We start from the raw sequence: 21,590 nt of genomic DNA on the forward strand, positions 1-21,590 counted from the left end.
GAGGTCACACACCTCCACAGGCAGCAATGTCTTCTCCAGGGGATGCCATGTGGGCACCTGGCTCTGCTCCCCACAGAACTCCTGCTTTCTGTGGTTGGAATCACTTTTTGTATGTTTTTTGTATATAATATACATGTATATTAGCTTCAGCCAAAGAGTGCTTGCTATTAGTTCAAATATCTTCCCTAATTGAGAGAAAAAAATCTCTCAGAAAACAAACATCTGAGAGGGAACAAAGGCAAAGTCTAGAGTGTTTCTATTTCCATGCCTGGGACAAACCTTTGAAAACAAAGTGCTTGTTATGGTTGGCCTAACAAGACCTTCTAGGATGGCAAATAATGCAGCTAATTCATACTGCTACAGGTAAAATACATTTCATGTCTGCCAGCACCATTAGAGCTCCTATTTAACGTGAAAAGCCAATCATGCAGAAGGCCAGCAATCCCCGAAATTACTTGGGCTGCTCTGGGTAGTTTGTTACAAATTAAACACTTACATTTGTCTCTGGACTTGAATGAAAGATAAAAAGCACAGAGAATGGAGACAGGCCCCGCCAGCAGGACCCCACCAAGGCAGCAGCCGTGCTCCCCACGAGTCCTCCCAAAGCAAATCCCAGGTGGGGGGAGCACAGCTCCTGGCTGGGGTGGTTGCTGGGCTGCATTCACAGGAAGCCCTGCAGCAGCCACTGCCCCTGCCCTCCGGCTCCCCCCTTTTCCCATCCCCTCAACTCGGATGGAGAGCGGGCAGCTGCAAGTGCACACAATTGGAGGTATTTATCAGATAAAACCTAATGAGTTCTGGGAAATGTTCCTGGGTGCATTCAAGTCATCCCTGCACATTATTGAGTTTAACTGGGCTGCGGCTGATGAGTGTGTAGGTGGAGAGCTGGGTGAGGAGCTGGCTGAAGGCTGGATGGCCACCATGCTGCTCTGCTGCATCCCTCTCTGAGGGGCTGGTAGAGCTGTGTCCTGGCCCTGCAGCTCCTGGCTCCAGCCCACAGGTTACCAGCTCTAGCAGCCCACGGCCTCGGGAACACTGTGACAGCAGGTGGCTTATTGCAGGGCATTGCAAATGCTGCTGCGTCGAGCTCGTGAAACCCAACTCTGCACGGACCTGCCTCTGCCTGGGGGGAGAAATCACACTAGCATCCTTGCCACTCCTGGCACCCAAACTCAGAGAAGCACAAACACCATGCTTTGTCCAAAGGAAACTACAGCCAGGAAAGAAGCAGACCAAGTTTTAAAATAAGACTAATAAACATCATCGTGAAAATATTTTAAGTTACTCAAAGGAGGTTTTTAAAAACTCAAAGCTACCTTCCTGCAATACCAGCAACAGAGACTGGAAACACAAACTCTCCATCAAGTGCCCTTGTAAACACCAATCCCACCCCTTGCCCACTGCAAAAGAAACAAATAGGCCATGCATGCTAAAAAGAAATTCCACCTGCAGCACTATCTGCTGGTGTCCCAGGCAGCCAAACTGGTCAATTTAGGTAATTGTTCCTAAAAGGCACGTGCACAGGAGGAGGTGATGGGGGGGGTTGGACAGCTGTGCCACTGGGAAGAGCAGAGGGGAGTGGGGAGCCAGAGAGCACCACCAGCTCTGCTTCATCTCCCAAGCCAGGGCACACACGCAGACACGACACACTTACAAATTGCATAACCCTAATTTCTCCTGCTGTGCTCATTGAGGATGTGCCTGTGCTGGGTGCAGGGAGCTCCGCAAGGGCCAGAGGAGCCCGGGGCGGTGGGAGGACAAGCACACAGGGCTTGTTCAGCCCAGTTGTGTTCCCAGTGGGTGCAGCGTGGGGCTCTGCTGAGCCTTGGCTCCACAGCCTCCAGCCAGGGCCTGAGGAACACAGATGGAGAACAGCGGATCCAAAAGGCAGACACATCACCAGGGAAATGCAAAACGTCCCAGGGAAGACCAGGAAAAACTTTCTGAATGCAGTTGACAAAACCTTCCAATTCAATGTCAAGAACTCCAGGGGTTTCAGCAGGCAGCCACAGTGCTCTCGGGTTGCCTGGCTCAGCTGGGATGAGCCACGCCTGCCCTGTTTCTGGGCGGCTTGACTTGCTCCAACAAGACTCTCTTTTCTCCCGGGTGAATCTGGCCACAGCTGGATGTTTGGGTTCACTCCCAGGGAAAAATATCACACTGAACAGATGCAGAGGCCAAATGTGAAGTTCAGTATCGGTGAGTCTAATCAGTGTGAATACCAAACATGCTGTGACTTGCAAGGAAAACACATGTGGTGCTGCAACACTCCTCCAATCCAAGCTGTCCAGACCATGCCACCTGGATTTCCCAAGTGAGCATCTCTGGATCTCAGGGAGACATACTGATGGGGGATCCTGAATCTGCTGGCCAACCCTCAGCCCAGGGCTGTGGCTGGGGCCAGCAGCACAGGGCGGGCACCTTCCCCACCCCCTGGCAGGGGTCAGCACACCATGCATTTATTCTGACACGCCATTGAAAACCACAGGCATGGCCACCAGTTGATACTGGAATGTCACTGGAGTTTCCACCTGCAGAAATACAGTCAGCCAAAAGGGGATTTCACCCTCAAACACCTCCCAGGGATGGAGCTGGACTGGTGGCTGGCAAGGCTGCAAATGCTGTCCCCTGTGCCACTGGCAATGCCCTGAGACCAGCATCCTTCCCCAGCCTATGGGACAGCATGCTGGGCACAGCCAAGGATCTGCCACCCATCCCTGCATAGGCCAAACCCCAGAGCCACACCAGCAAACTTCACATTCCCAGCACACAGCCAAGAGGCAATGCCAGGTGAATGCCATTCCCATACCCCACACCCCAGCCTGGTGCTTCTCCCCTTAATTTTGGCTGTACACGTGCAAGCGCAGCTCAGCGCTGACTGCAGCCTGCTACACTCAGCTACACCTTTCCTCTTCACAACAACAGCTATTTTAGCCACTAGTGACAGTGGGTGCTGCAGTGGGGCTTTGGCCAGCAGCTGTGCCTGCAGAGAGCACCCTCAGCCCCACAGCCCCCAGCAAAGCCCCTGCTGCACTGGTGGGTTTTCCTCTGGAAAGGGAAACGGTCGATGCCTTCACATGGCAATAACAAGCTGGCACAGCCAGTGGGGCCATAAAAGCCTGAGAGAGCAAGTACATGTTAACCAGAAACGCCTCGAAAGATCTGCCATGAGGGCAAGCGACGTGCTGAAGCCTACCTGACAGGTGGAGAACAGCTCAAGTGAAGGGGCTGCCAGAAAGGCTCCCAGCAAGAATCAGCAACGGTCTGAGCAAGTGCAACTCCTGCTGTCCCTGCCCATGGGCAGTAACGCCCAGCCCAGAGCCAGGCTGCAGGGTAAGGAGCAGAAGCTCCCTGGTGGACACCTGTATGTTCACACAAGTGCACCAGCCACAGGGCAGAGTGACAAAGCAGGCTTTTTTGACTTTTTTTTTTCCTTCCTTCCACCTCAGAGCTATCTTGGAGTGTATTTGCTTCACAGGTGTGAGGTTAGTGCCTTTCCCTCCAAAACATTTATTCCTAAAAAAATTGTTTAAATGGAAAGAAAGGGAATACAGAAACAATCAGCTACAGAGAATAAATCGAAGTCATGGTTAACAACAGCAGGTAAAATGCTTACCTTGTCTTGGTCAGTGGAATGAGGTTTTGCTCAATGACTGGAAAAATAATCCCCTCCAGACATCGCGCATCCTGCCACACACACGTGGGCAAACCCACTCACCCCGTGATGCCCTTCTCACTTTCACAGCAGCAGGTAACCACCAAACTGCAACAAACTTCCACAGAACTGCATTCAAGAGTACAATAACTATTTAATTCAAGAAAACAACAGCCTGCTAAACTCCAGCCTCCCAGCAGGGCACCATGCAGCCAATGGCCAGACCCTCCCCGTGCCTTGGGGTGAGTGAGACCAAGGGAGCAGAAGCAGGGAATGCACTTCCAGACTCCCAGGCCCCAGGCACGGTGGTACCCACACACACGCCTAAAGCCTGCGGAAAGCAGGACTGGCTCCCTCAGCTCAGTCCTGGTAAGCCCAGCATCACCACCAAACCAAACATCCTACCAAAATGCAATTACAGAAAGTCTAGACCTCAATTAGACATGTGGTTTATTCACATGAAGATGGAGAGAGGAGACAGGTCTAGGTTGGGCCAGGGATCACTCCCAGCATTCTGGGGAAAGTTGTAGCTAAAAGACACTTTGGCACTGGTGACATTTATTCTCATTTCTTCTGTTGAAAAGAAATTTGACTAAAATCTATGTATCCAAACTTGGTTTAGACTGGGGCTTGTTCAGCACACAGAGCAATCTAGAGAAGCTCTCATTAAAACATTGATGTCCCACTTTGGCTGCAGGGATGGAGACAACACCAGGGAGAGACGCCAGCTATTTATTGGAAATCTTTTGCTCATTCTAGATTCAATCTGTTTCTGTACACAGTTCCAGTTTCACTGTGATAAACAATTAAAAAGAAGCCAGATAATTATGTGCTATCAACAGCCTCTACCCAACAACATAAAGTTCAAAGACGAGAATTAACACTTGAGTTATGCCAAACACTGGATGCTTCTCCCAGCCATCCCAGCTGGCCAAGGGGAGCTCCCAGGGATGCTCAACCACAGAAACTTCACAGCCAACCCAGCACATGCTGCTAAATGACTGGTCTTGCCAGCACTGGTGCTGTAAGCTTTAGTCAAATTTAGGACACTCATTATCCTATTTAGAGAGCTAACTCTTAATATGTGATGAAGATACAAGAGTTGTGAAGAACCTGATAAGAGAGATGTGGCAGTCTCTGATGAGCATTCCTCTCCAGCTGAACACTGAGGTGTCTTCAGAAAGATCTACAGACCTTTTGAAGAAGCATGGAAGAAAAAGCTACCAGAAAATGCACTCAGCTACTCAATTGACAGTATGGGCTGAGGAGATTAAAAGTTCATTTGCAGAAGTAGAACAAAACCTTTTGCTAATTTACACATTACAGGAAACCAAGCCCAAAAAGCACAGCAAACACCTACAGGTCTTTTGGTTGGTTTTTTTTGTTGTTTTTTTTTGGGGGGGTTGTTGTAGTTTCTTTTTTTTTTTTTAATTCTGCAGAGTCTCATATTAAAAACAAAACCAGAAGAGTAAGGAGTCAGAGCTTGCAAAGGGGAGGCAGGCACCCAGCCTTGTGCTTTGCACAGCGTGCCCAGCATTCCTGGGGCCATGTCCCATCCCCACTGTGCCCCCAACCAGCACCTGCTGAGCCCAAAGCAGTCTCTGCTCTGCCAAGAGCACCACCAGCTCCTCAGGTGAGGTACACCAAAGGCCCTGCCCCACCAGGCTTGGACACCTCTGGCTCCAAAACATGAATGGTTCCTCAGGACCTGCTGAACCAGGCCAGAGCTGCTCCTCAAGGAAGGGCTGCTTCCTGCAGAGCACCTTCAGAGGAAGGAAAGGATCACCCTTTCTACAAGTCTTGAGCAGAGAAAACACCAGGAAAACAAGGGAATGTGTTCACAGCATCATCATTACCCCAGCTCCTAACTGCAAAAGCAGCTTGGGGTCGTTCTTGCTCTGCTCCCACCATGTATCTGATGTAACATGCTCCAACCCTGAAGAGGAGGAAGGAACCAATCTACTGGCTTGTTATCAATGTTCCAGTGGATTACTTTGCAGTAGCAGAAGAAAAATGGATGCAGGCCATTTGCAAAGACTATCTAAGAGACCACCTGCGATGGCTGGGAAGGTCCAAGCTCCCAGGGCCAAGTGGCAGGATCTGGATATGCACAGGACCTCTGTGGCTGGGCAGGAGGGGGGGACAGGGCAGGCCCCCTGCTCTGCAAAGCTCCCTGGATGAAAAAACTACCCCCCTAACAAACTGTCTTAAAGGTAAAATCATTTTCAGAAGCCTAATGCAAAAGCTGAGAATACCAGGGGGCAAAAGCAGGCAGGTTCCCTGAGGGCTGGGAAGGGGTGTAAGCACAGGGGCCAAGCAGCAGCACAGCCCTCACCACAGGCTCTGCCAGGGGCCTGTGGACCCCCAGGGCCTGTGCCTTCCCACAGAGCTACAGGTGGTTCCAGTTAAATGCTGTAATTAAATTAGCCAGGCAAGACGGGCACGCTAGGATTTCAAATGCATCTGCAGAGCAATCTCTCATCTGCTGCCTGTCTGCAGTGTGAAACAGCCCAGGAGCTGCAGGGAGCCCGAGCTGATGGAGAGGGGGACTGGGAGGACATTGCGTTGTCCCCCTGGACCCAGGAGCAAGGAGGGGTCCCCAGTGCTGCTGGAGCTGTGACATTCCCCCCTGCCAGGCAGCCCCACCAGCCCCAGGGAGCTGTGCTGCTGCTGCCTGGGGTGGCCTTTCCCATGCAGGAACAGAAACATAAACAGACAGCTGGCTATACTGGCTAACCATGTCAAAGCATTACAACAAAAGGGATTTCTATTGATCTGAGTGGGTCTGGCTCCAACTGGGAAGAGGATGATTTAAAATAGTTGCTTAGAATGGTATTTTCAAAACCAAGGACATCCTTGTTTTGCTCAGTATTGTTTTAGCAAGACGAGCCTAAACTGTCCTTCTCTCTTACTCTGTGTGCTGGCTCACACCTCTTGCCCTGCCTGCCTGGGGTACGTACAGGCAACACAGGCAGTAGGACCAGGGGATCCACACCTCCACGCACAGCCACAGGGGATGGACCTGCACCCACCTGCTGACACAGTGGGGATGAAGCTCCAGGGGCTGCAGCCAGGCTGGGCTCAGGCCCCATGGCATCTCCTCTCAACCTCTCCATTAAACCACAAGACAACGTAGTGGGTTGGATGGGACCCCAGCAGCTCTGAGGGTGCCCAGCAGCACCAGTGGCTCCAGCCCCACAGCAGCACCCATCCCAGCTCCCCGGGTACCAGGACTTGATGCTCCAAACCAAGATGAAAAGCAGATAAATAAAAACAAGAGAAGGAAAGGGAAAAAAAGGTGTGGAGGAAGAAGTATGGCAAGAGCTAGACCTGGGACAGATGAGCCCCAGGCAGGATTCTTCCAGCTCCTGCAGGGCAGAGCGTGTCTCCAGGGAGTCACCTCTCATACGATCTGCCTTTTGCTGTCCATGGGAGCACCAGATCCTTTGGGCCGCTTGGACTCCCAGGGATCCACCAGGGACCCAGCAGTGCCACGATCCAAAGGGATCAGAAACAGGCGTCAGGCAAGAAACCGCGTTGGTGAGCGGGAGGATCGCTCCTGGCCTGGCCACGTGAGTTCAGAAAGCTCTTTTCTTTTGGCAGCCAAATCAAGAGAGGAGCATATGAGAGAAGTGCATCTCAGAGGCCTCAGCGGCTAGTGGAAATTTCCAGAACGTCCTGGACAAGAATGACTTACTGGAAGTAATACATAAATCAAGCAAATGAATAGTTACCAGACAGCAGCATAAACAGCTGCCATGGGGATGAAATCAGACCTGCTGTGCCAAGAGGCGTCAGCCTCCTCGCCGGCTGCACCTTCGGGGGAAGTGGGAAAAACAAGCCAAGGAAAAGCCCATTCTGGGGAAGCAGCCACCCCAGGTCCTGCACAGGTGCCTCGGTGGGTTTCCCAAAGCTGGCAGGCACAGAGCTCACCAGAGCAGGCTCTGCTGCCAGGGACCCCGGCTGCCACAGGGCTGTGTGCGGGCAGCGCGGCCCAGGGCTGCCAAGGACAGGACTGCTCCACTCGAAGGAAAACAAGCACCGGGTTGTATTTTTAGGCAGAAGACCCAGAAGATGCTTGTCTTCTTCTCTTCCCAGCAATCCCTCATTCAGCAGAGCACCCTTGGAGAGCTCAGCCCCTGCCCCATCCTGCCGAGAGGGTGGGTTTGGCTGGCTCGGTGGGGCCACGACCGACAGCAGCCGCCCTGCAGGGCCCATGGAAACCATCCACGCTGATAAGGGGAAAACAATTTGTGCTAGAGATAGCAATCACTATCATCTTGGTTAAAACACGTAAATTAGAAAACACCATCACAGGAAAAAGAAAGGCAACTAGTCACTGCTGGCCAGGCCACAGCCGTGGATGATTAAAGATAATTCATTCTGCTAAATACACGTAGACACTTCTTTCCTGCAGCCTCCTAAATTCTTTTGACCCTGTGCCAGGAGAGGAGCAGACGTGCAGGCAGGGGCAGCCCTGCCCCTCCGGCTGAGGGGACGCATGGAGCAGCAGCAGTGATGCTCAGAGTGACAGAGAGCCACGGGCTGGGAGCAGGAGCCCCTCGGAAGGGTGCACAAGCACAGCACCATCTGCACTGCAGAACCTGGATCCCATTGCCACAGAACAGGGCAAGGCTCAGGTGTTACTGGAATTATATGCATGTAAAAAAAAAAACAAAACAATAATTCTGAAATTCTGGAAAGATAATCAGAGTTAAATCCTCCTGCTCTGCACCTCCAAAGCATTTGTTACCTAACGTGCAAGCACACTGAAAGAGAAGAAAAAGGCAAAAATGGCAGTTTTCTGCAACCAGCTGCACTCCCGGCAGCACCGCCGGCCCAGCCCCCCGAGCTGGGCAGCACCGCGCGCTGCCGCCTCGCTCTCAGCAGCTTTAACTTATTTGGCAGGAAAAAAAAAATGAGTTTAATCTGAGCTGCCACAATCTGTTGATAAAACAGCATTTGAAACTACAGTGTAGCTGTTCTTGGAGATAGGTGCTGGGCCAAAAGGAGCTCTCTGCAGCAAAACAAGCCAGCAGCATGCAGGCAGTTGCTAGGTGACGTGCAGTGGGGCAGCCTGCTGCACCCAAGGTGCTCTGCAGCACCCAGGAGGCATCCTTTGCCTCCTTCCCCAGCCAGGAACAGTGGGGAAAAAAATCCCAGAAAAAAAGAGAAAGCCCTAAGGATGATGTGAAGAGTCCCACACTGTGCAGACTCGAAGCTGCTGTCCCGACAGAGGAGGGGAAGGGTGGGCACAGGCTGCTAAAACATGACAGAATGATAGAATGTCTTGGGTTGGAAGGAACCTATAAACGTCATCTAGTCCAACTGCCTGGAAAAGGCATGGGGGGTGAGGGGTAGGGGCAGTTCCACACACTTGGGTACCACACAGGTCACACAGCAAGCTCCCCACATCTCCTGGCATCAGCTCTTCATGTAGCTTTTTAAAAAGTGTATTTCTTTTTTGTAGAGCAGGGGGGAGGAGAACTCTCACCAGCCATGCCCTGCAAACATTAAAGCTGCAAGAGGTAACGGACTGACTAAGCAGGAGAGACTCTGGTAACTAATCCAGCTACTGGAAACAGAAGATGTGCTGGGTTTGCCTTTCAGTTCTTTGAAAGGCGTAGGCTATTCTGGCCTGAGACAAGAGAAACCAGGTGATTTTTAAGATGACCAGAGTCTCCCTAACTTCAGTTGCTGCCTCCTCAGTCATGCCTCTTGGCAGGGTCAGCAGACACAGGTATGGGGCTTACTGGGACAGTCCAGACTGAGGGTGTTCAGGCTTTCCTGCCAACATCCCCTTGGAAAAACATCAGAACAAAGAGCTCTCCACTCTTTTGGAACAGCAAATCACCCCTGGGTTTATCACAGGACTCCTGACATTGTGAACATGTCCCAGGAAGGAAAATTAAAGGTTTCACCTACTCATGAGTCAAAGAATAACATCATAATAGCAATTTTCACTGGAAGCAGGGTCCTTAGAGCAGAAGAAGAAATTTGCAGCATTATATCCCTGATGGAGGAACACAGACAGGGATTGCTCATGCTCTGTATTCACAGAAGGTAATTGCCTGGACATCTGAACATGAAACAGCAAAAATAGGCCTAAAGATACAGCAAGAGAGAGAAACCAACTTCATTTTCTATTTATACACTCCTCACCCTCCACCCTGCCTGTGCCTGTCCCCAGGATCTGCTCTCCTCTCGCCTCCTATTAGGGTGGTTTTATTACTGTTATTAATGGCAGCTCCACACCACACAAGAAGCCCCATGTGCTTTTTTAGTAAGTAACAGCAAATTCACAAACCAAAAAAAAACCAGATGTAAGACAGTGTGGGACAGGCTCTTTCTCTATTTGACTGTTGCAGATTGACTTCTGCTTCTAGTGCAAGTAAACTTCACAGTAATACTGTGAGAAAAAATTTTTAGCTCATCTGATAAAAACGCAAATCTTGATTATTCAGACATTGCTTAAAATAAAATCCAAAAAACCAAACCAAAACAGAAACAGATGAGGTAATCTCCTGTGAGAAGTGCAGCCCAGTTTGGCAGGGTCAGGACAGGGCCCTTCAGTTTTGTTCATGTTAGTTCTGGATGCCCAGGATGGGGCAGCACCCAAACCCCACCAGTCCCCACCCCGAAGCACTCCCCTGCCCCACACTGGTCACCGGGGCAGCCCAGCCCCTGTCCCTTCTGCCACACTCTCCCTCTCTCCAAACATCATCTGCAGATGTGAAGCTTTATCTCCTGCTCAGTGCCTTTAACCTGGCTTTATGGTCCCGCTGCCTCAGCCGGTGCCATTAGAAGAGGCGCAGTAACGAGCCCCGGGCTGGGCTGCCCTCCCTGTGCTCCTGCAGCAAGGTGCTGCTCCGGAGGGGCTGGGTGCAGGATACCCACTGTGCAGGGGCTGCAGGACTGACACAGGAGGGGTGCTGGAGAGCCCCTGCCTGGGGCTGGCTGTTCCTCCAGCCCCACAGCCCGGGACCCCCCAGGAGCAGCTCTGGCTCCAGGGCTGGGAGAGCTGCAGGGCAGCGAGCTCAGCAGAGCAGGCTCTTGCTTCTCAGCTTCCTGCCGTTCTCTGAGATAATTTTTTTCCCATCAAATAACCACTACGAGCTGTTCCTAATACAGCACACACCACCAGCATCATGGCTTGTGTTTTTAGTTCCTTTCCTACTAAAGCAGCATGAAACCCATTGTGTTACCTGCCTCCCCCCTCCACATCTCACTCAAACACCACCAGGTTTTCCTTTAAATGAAAAGCACTTGAGCAGTTATGAAGATTCCTCACACATATTTGGTTGGCGGGAGTACCTGGAACTGCCTGGCCCTTGGCTTGAGCCTGTAAAATGCAGAAGGTTTTGAAACAGAGATCTAAACCAGCTCTTTGGTTTTTCACAGCCTTGCTGGGGAATCCATGGAACAGATAAAAATCTGTGTCGTAAGAAAGCATCTGGAGTAATTTTTAAGCCTATTTGAAGCATCATCTGTTATTTTGCCTCTTAAACAGATTACTTCAGGTTCTCTTCTTTTAAACACTTATGCTAATTAACTCATTCCCCAGGTTTCCAAGTCCTGCCTCATCCCTCTTGCTCACGCAGTGCCCACGCGAAGAGCGAGGGCAGGTACGACCCCGCAGCCTTGAGGCTGGTGTGAACACCTGATGATGCTTCCACTTTTTAAACACTAATCAAAGGTTTCCATGGTAACCTGCAGGAGCAGGAAGAACATGGGAAATTACAGGTCAGCTCTACCACTGAGAGAAAAAAAAAATATTCCTCTGCTCTTGAAAAGTTTCAAGGTCATCTAGAAGTATTGATTAACCAGGTCACACAAAGGCAGAAAACACACCCCAGAGTCGCCTATTGTAGCGAAGAAAGAGCTTTTAGTGCTTTAACACTAGGCTTGATCTGAAGCCCAGATTGAGCTTAACCTCTGCTCTGCCTTCTGGAGAGCCCAACCCCATTACCACGCCATTAAGAGCAACACTATATTCCCAGTAGTGCATGGGTTGCTCCTGCCACCGCAGGGCCAGGGCAGGGTGGCACTGGCAGGGACAGCAGGGACATGGGTCAGTGGGACAGGCCCCTCCTTCTCTCCCTCCCTCCCCACTCTGTCCCTCCTCATTTCACTCACACATGGGTTTCCAGTTACTCGCCAACCTGATATGACTCAACACTGCACACTCACACAAGGAAACTTTTCTACCACTATTAACTTTCAAAGGAAGTGGAAAAAGGAGAGAAAAACATATCAGTCATAAACGTACTTTGCCAAGTGGTTCATGAGCAAGTGCAGCATCTGCCTGTTTTTCTCCGGGAGCCGATGAACGAGGCTGTGGATCTCTGACACCCGTGACTCTTGATTCTCCAGTTCTGCGTTGGAAAGATGATGCATCAGAAGGTTATCATGGAAAGAGGCACGCAGGCCCCAACACAAGGACTGACAACCATTCCAGGGACCCGGGGGTCCCTCTCCCTACTCCACCCTGCACCCAGGCATGCTGCAGGTGCTCTCCATGGGACTCTTCCTATCTACCAACTGCAACCAGTTGTTTCCAAATGGGAGAAATGAACTGACTGAAGCAGGGAGCTGAGAGCAGACACCAGCCATACAAAAAGCCAGTTGTGATCAGGAAAGGGGCTAGCCAGCTCTCCATTCCCCCTGCACCATCCCACAGCTCCTTTTCATCCAGGAAGTCCCAAACAACAACATGTCCCTGCTCTCTCTGTTCTTATTCTACTTTCCAGCAGTTAGGAAGGAGGTGGTTGGTGGGGAAGCAGCAGGGCAGAGGTTATGCTCAGTTACTTGCAAATTACTCTCCACCTTCAGAGAAGTGCCATAAACATCAACAAACTCACTTGCTGCTTTGATGAAGCTCCTTTGAAACTGGTACATCATGAGTGGCCCTGGCAGCATTCTGGAAGATAAAAAGGTAACATGCACCAGCTCCTCTGAGTAACACCATCCACAGAAAGAAAGCTTTGTCCTTAACATAAATTCAGCTCCATTTTTAAAGGTGCAGAATTAATCAGTAGCAATTCTTGTTAATTTCCCCATCAGAAGGAGTAAGATCTACTGAAGTACTTTTGATTTATTCTTCCTCCCTTTTTTGCACCACACTAAATTAATTTTTAATTTTAGCATTTCTTCAGTAACGCAGAGTTTCAGTACATTAGGAAGCCCATGTTTCCAAGAAAGTTTAAAAAAAAATTAAAAGGGAAACAAACTTAGTCATAAGACATGAACATTCCCATTAAATTCCCCATTCTCTCCTCCCACTTCCACATCCCTTCACTGGGACATCTTGGTGCTGCTGACATCCTTCATGGCTTTGCAAACAGTTCATACTCTGGAGCAAAGGTTGCCAATCATGCAAAATTATACAGCGCTTTGTGATTTTCTAGGCTGAGATCCACCAAGCTAATTACACTCATCACCTTAATTGGATTGAGCCTCTGTCTTGCGCGCGCTCCCTCTCAAACGCAGCGCAAGAGGCAGATCAGCAAGAGCAAGCACGGAGCTGCAGCCACAGGCAGGAGCATGTTGTGGGTAACGAGATGCTGAGAGCAGCCAACAAACTCACCTTTAGGAAGATAACCCACCGTGATAATGGCATCAACTGACACACAGAGATGATGTGTTACAATATGAGTACAACAAAGCTCTGCGCCCAGCTCTGAGCAGCCCTCAGAGCAGCACTGGGCTCCCCTCGGCCACCGCTCACCAGGTGGGAGCCCCTCCTGAGAAGTTTAAGGCAAAGCTTCAATCGAGGCAGGGGATGTGAGACTTTTAAACCCATGTTTGTATGATACACGCATCTGTCACAGCTCAGCATATTCCCCAGATCCTACTCCAACATGCTGGGGGGTCAACAGAAAAGCCAGAATTGAAGAGCATTTTCTACTTGGTTTCTGTCAAAGTGCGATTGTTAAGAATGTTACAGGCAGTAACATCCCAGATCATCACTGAAGCTGCATGACAGATGAGGCTTTCCTGCCTTACCTTAGGTAGGTTTTCAGTGCACTAGTAATGGTCTTTATCTCCCACTCTGCACAGATGTCTGTCTCTGTTTCTGTGGCTGTTTTGGGATCTAAGGAAAAAGGCAAAAAAAGAAAAAAGTGAACCAAAAGTGAAGATAATACCAGCTCATACCAGCTCAGCTGTGTGGGAAGACTGTCACGTCCCATTTTATTTGCTATTCCCCAGCCCAGTGACCACAACCTGATCCCCACCAGACACCTCTGGAGGGAAGCAGAGCTCATTACACAAGGTGGGCCACACTCACTGCCATGGGACAAGAAAAAAGAAAAGAGGAGCATTAATCGTGAGCAATGAGATTGGGAGCTGGACTCAAAGCGTGACACTTACACAGGGCACAGGGGACCATGGTGTTCAGCGGCAGTGGTGACAAAGCAGGGCACAACAACTAAATGAACCTGGACAAGCACTGGCCCCCAGGCCTCAGCAGAAGATCCCAGCCCCAAGGAGGCTGCCAGGCATGGCCACAGCCTGAGCCAAGGTGAGTGTCAGCAGTGGCATGGCCTCTGTGGCAGTGGCAGGAGCCCTGCCCAGGTGTGCAGGAGGACAAGGGTGGCTGTTCTGCTGCCCAAGGTGGGGAAGAGCCCCTGGAGGCATCCCAACCTGCCATGGAGGGTGAGGAAAGGCAGCTCTGCTCTTGCTCAGCTCCACAGCCACAGCACATTTGGATGGGAATTGGGTGGCTGCAGCACGTGGCCGGGGTCTGGCACAGCTGTGCTCACATGTCACCCCTGGGCTGCCAGCCCCCGAGCCCCTCGCTCAGCTCACTGCTCTGGGAATGTCCCACCAAGCACTGCCCTTGCCAGCCCCATGCCAGCCTTGCACTGGGGAGCTCAACCACCTCAGGGAGCAGGAACACCTGTGGGTCCCCCAGGAGCCTCCTGCCCCACCACAGTACCCGGGGACAGCAGTGCTGCTGGTCCGAGCCGCGGCAGCGGAGAGAAGAGCCGTGGGCGTCCTGAGGCGGTGCAGGGCATGGAGCACAGCATACTTGCTCCATCTCCTCTGGGGCTCTCCCTTCCTTTCTGCATTTTTTTCCCCTCCTATCTTCCCTTTTAAAAATTCCTTTCAAGAAATCCAAAAACGACACAGCTGTTCTGGACAGTGTAAATTGTCCAGAGGCTCCAGACTAGCAGCCCATCCCTTCCCAGGGCAGATCCCAACCAGCAGCCTGCAAACCCTGCTTGCAGGAATCCACAGCTTTCTGCTTCTCCCTGTGTCCTGCAAACCACCAACCCAGGTCAGGAAGCCAGACTTGTTTGCACAGAGTTCCATAGTGAGATCAATAAGGCACTAGTCTTACTGATTTCTGTCAAAACACCTTAATGCTCCAATAATAAAAGAGCCCTTGGGAGGCAGAAACCACTCCCCCTTCTTCCGCACCTCCACCCACACCAGGACCCAGCTGCACGGGGGGCTGTGCCAGGGGGCTCCTTGGTGACCTTCTGTGCACCCACCCCAGCAGACACCAGGGTGGATGGCATTTATTTCTGCATCTTTGCTGGCAATTTCAGCCAGTCAACTCCAAAGCCACCATCCGATGGGCATTAAGTGGCCCGGCCATGGATACCTCACGCGCAGCGCCGAGGACCAAGGCTGAAGACGGCGACTGCTCCATGCCAGAAGTGAGGAGCGCTGGGGGGAAGGGAGAAGCAGGGCATGAACATGCCCTCCCCGCAGGTTGTTTCTCTCCTGCTTGGATGCTGTTTCGTGAACACTCTTTGTTAACTCTGTCCTGGCATCTCCCAGCCACCCCAGAGCTGAAGGCTTTGACTGCACCAAGCTCAGGTGAGCAGGATCTGCAACTGCAACAGGGATCCTGCTCCCACCAGAATCCCTGGGAAACCCCTGCTGGGACCCTGGGAGATGTGGCTGTGGGTCCTTCCAGTGGCATAGAGGTGCCAAGCATCCCTGGGGAGCTGGAGCAGGCGCAGAGAGGCACTCACCAGGAGCAAGGCCAAGCCTGATGCCAGACACAGCTGCTGACACCATCTGGTCCCACGGATGCAGCTCGGTGGGTGTTTGTTTTTTCATGGACATGTATAATGTCTTTTGAATTTTAAAGCAATAGGTAAGCAGGGTGTAATTTTAGAACTAATTAAAAGAATGCACTGAGTAAGAGTTAGGCTTTCCCTTAGGGCAAAGGGCTTATTTTAATTATATAAAAAAAACCAACTGAAAACCAAACCACATTAAGAGGAGCACTTGAAAAAGTAAACATGTAAGAAATGTATATTCACACAAAGATCCCATGTGTCTCTTGCAGCAATCACACAGAAGAACACCATCCTTCCTCATCAATGCCAAGGCAACTTCCTATTGCTCTACGTTCTTCAGGGAAGTGATTTTAATAGATTAAAGATAAGCTTGGCATAGTAAAATATCCAAAAACAAATAAACAAAAGCCTTTAAAAAAAAACCTAACGACCCTGTTTAATAGCAAGGCCTTCACTGAAGCAGAACAAAGAACTCAAGACTGGATGTCTTTTCAAAAGCTCATCCAAGGAGTTTATAGACATGATTCACGAGACACTAGGAGAAATTCTCCAGTCGGTCTCATGAAAAGCCTGGGAGCAGATAATCAGTTCCCCTTGACCTTCAGATTTATGAGTCTGCAAAAAGTTAGCTTTGTAGCTTACAGATGTAGCATCTGTCTCCCCAGTTAGAGATGCTTCAGCCAGCACCATAACGAGCTTCTGTCTCTGTACAAGGACACATTTCCATGTGGACTGGTGTAAATGTGGAACAGGGGCCATAAAAGCATCCAGAGGCCAAATTCAGCATTAACCCTGAAGTTGCTTATTGCTGTAAGTTACTCATCTGAGGTCTCTGAGCAGATACAGGAAGACTCCAGATCTAAATCAGGAAGAAATCAGAAAGTGTTTTTTTTACAGCAGGATTTACACAGAAATTCAGGGATGGGAGGAATCTATTCCCACAGTCAAAAAAAAAAAAAAAAAAATTATTTGTTTTGCTGGTTTGTTTTCTTCCTAAAGGCAAAGAGCAGCAGAGGGGATGAGGGCCCCATTCACCTCTGTGCACTGGTCCATGCAGACCCTGGGTGATGGGACAGGCACCATGGGGCAGGGAATGGGGTTGGTGGTGGCATGGCAGGGAAGCAGGGGGGATAATAACCCCTTTCATGGGAGCTCCAACTGATAAAAGTTTGGTTGTTTGTCCTCATTTTGATGGCCCACAGAGAGAAGTGCTTGCTCTGCTGGGGATGAGCTGCCCCCATGAGCCCCAGGGTGCTCCCCTCCCTGCTTCACCCCCGTTGGAAGACAAGCTGTTCTGCCCCAGCCCCACGCGGTCCCTGCCCACGGGAGGTTTCTGCTGTGACCTCCTGCAGAGACCTGCCAAGGGCCTTCCCGGCAGCGTCACCCACACCAGCCGCCGCGCGGGGAAACTTGATCTTTTTGCCATTTAAACTGTATGTGAATCAGTGGTGCTGCCCACATTCATTTCTAAATATAAGGGCAACCTGAAGTTGCATGCACAGTTTGGCTCCTCTGCTCACCAGGGTTAGACCCGAACAGGAGCGCTGGAGCGGGGCGGCTCCGCGGGACGCGGCCTCGAGGGCTGCCCAGAACACAGGGGACCCAACAACCAACACGTTTCTGTCTGACACCAACTTCCCAGGCAGCCCCAACACTGAGTCATGGGTTTGCAAAGTGTCTCGGGGAGCGTGGGGGGTCCCCAGAGGATCCTGCTTCCAGCACCCCCAGGTGCCTGAGCAGCAGCAGCCGGCACTGACTCGCCTGACGGGGCTCCCAGCACCAACAGCTGATGACATGCCAGGACAAAGCAAAACCACCACCGATCTATCACCACCTTATGAGACACGAGGTCGACAGCTGAGTGGCTTCAGCCGCTGAGGAGATAATGGACGCTGGATGGTGGCCAAAACATTGAATCCCTCCCAGCTCCAGAGAGCTGTTAAACCAAGCAAGTTTTGCCATCTATCACAGCCCTGCCACCTCGACCCGGAACTGCCCCAGCCCCAGACCGTCCTTGTGAGAAGAAACCAGGGTCCATCACTCTCCTAGCTTGTGAGATGATGGACATCAGCATGAAAAGCCCAAGCAGAGGACCCTGCACAACAGACCTGCTGCACCGTGGGGCACCCAACTGTCTTTAACCAATGCTCTAAGGCAACAGTCCCAAACGTGGCCATGAGACAGCAGCTCTGGCTTATCTGCTGCACTTGGGTGGCTAGCAGGACATATTCACACGCCCCAGAACTTCTGCCAAACTTCTACTAATAAAAGAGAGTCAGTCACCAGCTCTTGTGACTGCAGCAAGCTTTCCAAATGCCAGAGCAAAACTGGTGCAGAGAGGTCCCCTTGTGTCAGCCTCCGATTTAGAGCTTTGACCTTCTGCTTCCTAATTATCCCCAGAATATCAATTTTGCACAGGTTAATGCTGACAGCTGTAACAGCCACCGTGGGCTTTGCTCAGTGAACATCTGAACAGTGGGAAAAGAAGGGGTAACTGGAAGAGGAGAAGGAAAGATCCTGGAAGTGAAACACAACAGATTGAAACTTCTTGCAAGGAGAAATACACAGAGAAAGGAGCGCTGGCATTTTGTGAAGGGGAGGAAAAGGAAGCCACGTTGCAAAGGAAGGATAATAAGCAAATGGGAAAAAGAAGAAGACCACAAATCCCACTCACTTCCCCCAAGGACTAGCACACGCATTCTTAAGGGCACTAACAAATTATTAAGCATTTGTTTCCTCATCATTACATTTATTTCCTACGTGGCTTTGCCAAGTTTGAGAAACTTTAGCTGGGACTGGCAGAGGTCAACTGCTGCTGCTCCAACCCCCGTGTTTTCTCAGAATGGTTCCTCAAACATCTGTCTCCTGCATGCCTGGCCAGATTGCCACGGGGCTGCATCCAGGGGATGGAAATGCCTCCTGCTAGGTCAGGGGATGAAACGGTGCATTGGGTCACACACAGCCACAGCCAACCACAACACCAGCCTAGACCAAGACAAGGGCACAGGGAGCAAGGCTGGTTCTGCTGGAGGGGCCAAGGCCTGGGAAAGCAGCAAAAAGACCAAAGAAGGGGAAGGTCAGCTGTAGTGGTCCCAAACCTGCACCAGGAACAACTTCCAGCTCACTGACAATCGTAAGACCTGTTTGCTCCTACACATTTCAGTGCTCAAAGGAGGGAATGCAGGTGCAGAGCACAAAGCACTTGTAGCAAGCACCACAACCTCTCTCTTACCATCATGTCACCTCAGAGGTGGGAGGAGGTTTCTGAGGGGTGCTGGGCAGCTGCAGGGTGGCTGCACAGGATGGTGAGTGCCCAAAGTAGCCCCACAAGGTCAACACCAAGCTCTGCCATGGTGTGACCTGACACCTCCTCTCCTCCCAAGCACCACAGGACCTGATGCCTCAGGCACAAGACAAACACATGCTTGAAAGGTCTGGGCAAGACCGTGTTAGAACAGGCACAAGAAAGTCCAAGGGGAAATAAGAAGAGCCACAGGCAGCATGCAACTCACAAGAGAAAATAATTAAAAAGTATTCTGAGAACAACATGGCAGATACGAGATAAAAAAACAAAGCTTTCAGCTATTTCTTTAAAGATTTTAATTTGCATTTGGGAAGGCTGCCAAAATTCATAGCACATGTGAGCAGGACACCAGTAATTGCACCAGAGACCTTTTAAAGCAATGTCCTACACAAGTCCTACCTTAGCAACCTGCCTGGACCTCCTGGCCTCTAACAGCATGTGGCCCTAGGAGCACATTCACCATGATTAGGTACCCTGACAAGAGCCTCTGTTCTCAGCTGGCAAGACTTCAAAGCAGCACAATCTACTCGTCTTTAACAAAACACGAGATACTTACCCATTAATATACTCAACAGCTTTTGAACTCTAGAGTTGACTCCAACGATTCGGTAGAGCCCTTGCTCATTGATCCCTAGGAAAAACAAAGAGCTTATTAGGATAATGTCAAAAGAGCTACTGACATTTCTTTCATTTCTCTGGCTTCTCTAATAGCAAAATTAATTAAACCCTCTCATCAACTACATACAAAATTATAGAAGAGGGTAGAATTTGAATGTGATGTCAGGGCTTTCATGTATTGATTAAAAGTATTACCCCACAATTAGCTCAGTAATAGAAGATCCAAGGACATCTTTCCACCACACCACTACCAGCAAGGCAGTATAGCTGCCCCATGAAGGATCACAGAATCATAGAATGGTTAAGGTTGGAAGGGACCTTAAAGGTCATCAGGTTCCCACCCCCCTGCTATGAGCAGGGACACCCCACACTAGACCAGGCTGCACAAATCACCCCCACTTTACATACAACACAAGGGCAGCTTTAGAAACTTTTACTACCACAAGTTCTTCAGGTTGAGGTCTAAGCCTTTTGCGTGTTCTCCATACAGGGAACAATGAGAACCAAGTGACTTGCTAGGGCAGAGTGCAGACAGAGGACATGGTGTCAGAAGCCCCTTCCCATCAAAGAAGCCCAGATGGGCTGTGCTGCACCTCCCTGGCTGGAGCTCTCTGAACCTTCCCCAAGAACTGCACTTGCCTTGTTTGGTCTCAGCTACCCATGTTTCTTTTTCTTTTTTTTAATTTATTTGTTTCCATACAGCTTTTAAGCCATGACCTGGATGTTACAGAGTGCTGTGGCCACCATGACAATCTGGGGGTATTCCCCTTCCTGTGGGATGCTGCAGAAGCCCAGTAGCTCCCAAGTATTGCTTTGCTATCAACAGCAGTTGCTGCACTGCTCCCAGTATTACAGGGGAAAACATCACATTTGAATATCCCACAGCATATCATGTTGCCAGGAAGAAGACCCCAGTGCCAGATGGGCAGAAATCCTGCAGCTCAGAGCCCTGCTCTGCCCTCAGTTTCCTGTGAGGCCTCTTTCTTACACCAGTGCTCTCAGGAACTATGTCAGAACGAGACCCACATTTCCCAGGAGCAGGTCCAGCTGCTGACAAGCGAGCCTATCTGTGTATCAAGAGTCTTCACAAGAGGTTTAGGGGAAGGATTGAAACACATCTATTTGTTACCCCGCACCAGAGAAGTGCTTTGCAGTGGTGCCATGGGGAGCGATGCTCAGATGAGGTCCCCAGCCTCAGCCCCTTCCCCTGTCTTATCCATTCAGTGCATTATTTGCTAACTCTGCTCTGGAGGTTTGCTTAGCCCCTGCTCACCCCAGCCACGGGGCAGACACATGTCTCAGCCAAGGCCTCTGCCTGAGCATATCAGGGGTTTATCTGATGTGGGTCTCTGAGGGTTAATGAGTCATTTTTGTCCATGAAAAGAGCAGGTAAGCAATTGCTCTGCTACAAACAGCTGCAAGGCCAGCCCCCAAAACAAGACCATCTGGTGAACAGCTCTACCTCTTGTTTCGACAGCATGTATGCACTTCTTGATAATGCTGAAGCCAATGTTATCCAACTGGGCAGCTGAAAGGGAAGGGAAGAGAGAAGCGATTAACGGGGAGCAGAGGGATGATGTCCTGCTGAGCACAGCGCCCTTCCCGCAGCTGCCACTGACACTCCCAGCAATACTGTACCACTGCTTGGACAAGGGGAGGAGGAGGAGATAAATTAGGTGTTCATGGAGGAAAGGCACAAGTACAGTAGCTCATACCAGGTGTAACCCAGGCGAGCACAGAGCACTAATCCATCCTGTCAGCCCTCTGAACCAGCACCTCCCACGCCTGCCAAGCAGCAGAGCCCCAGGCTCTGCCTGAGATTTACATCTGCAGTTGGTCAAAATACTAATTTAGGATCAAGGTGAGATAACCTGAAGAGACCTTTGTCTGGCAAGTTGACACAAGGTTGCTTGGAAAAAACGGAAATCGTATTTATTTTTGACACAATAAAACCTTGAGAATGGCACACGAGGCA

At 50.6% G+C, this 21,590-nt stretch overlaps 1 protein-coding gene across 6 annotated transcripts in view; it reads right to left on the reverse strand.

The window, feature by feature from the left end:
• The window catches only part of ARHGAP26 (Rho GTPase activating protein 26), a 126,725-nt gene that overhangs the window by 43,742 nt on the left and 61,393 nt on the right, over positions 1-21,590 (reverse strand). For all 6 annotated transcript variants that reach the window (XM_051631055.1, XM_051631053.1, XM_051631052.1 and 3 more), the window contains exons 13-17: positions 21,078-21,143; positions 19,554-19,628; positions 13,661-13,748; positions 12,517-12,575; positions 11,925-12,030 (exon numbers count right to left, since the gene is read on the reverse strand). In XM_051631055.1, the coding sequence (XP_051487015.1) occupies positions 11,925-12,030; positions 12,517-12,575; positions 13,661-13,748; positions 19,554-19,628; positions 21,078-21,143 (394 nt within the window). The remainder of the gene's footprint in view (positions 1-11,924; positions 12,031-12,516; positions 12,576-13,660; positions 13,749-19,553; positions 19,629-21,077; positions 21,144-21,590) is intronic.

Source organism: Apus apus, chromosome 13, assembly GCF_020740795.1.
Source record: "Apus apus isolate bApuApu2 chromosome 13, bApuApu2.pri.cur, whole genome shotgun sequence".
In the NCBI taxonomy this organism is placed as follows: domain Eukaryota; kingdom Metazoa; phylum Chordata; class Aves; order Apodiformes; family Apodidae; genus Apus; species Apus apus.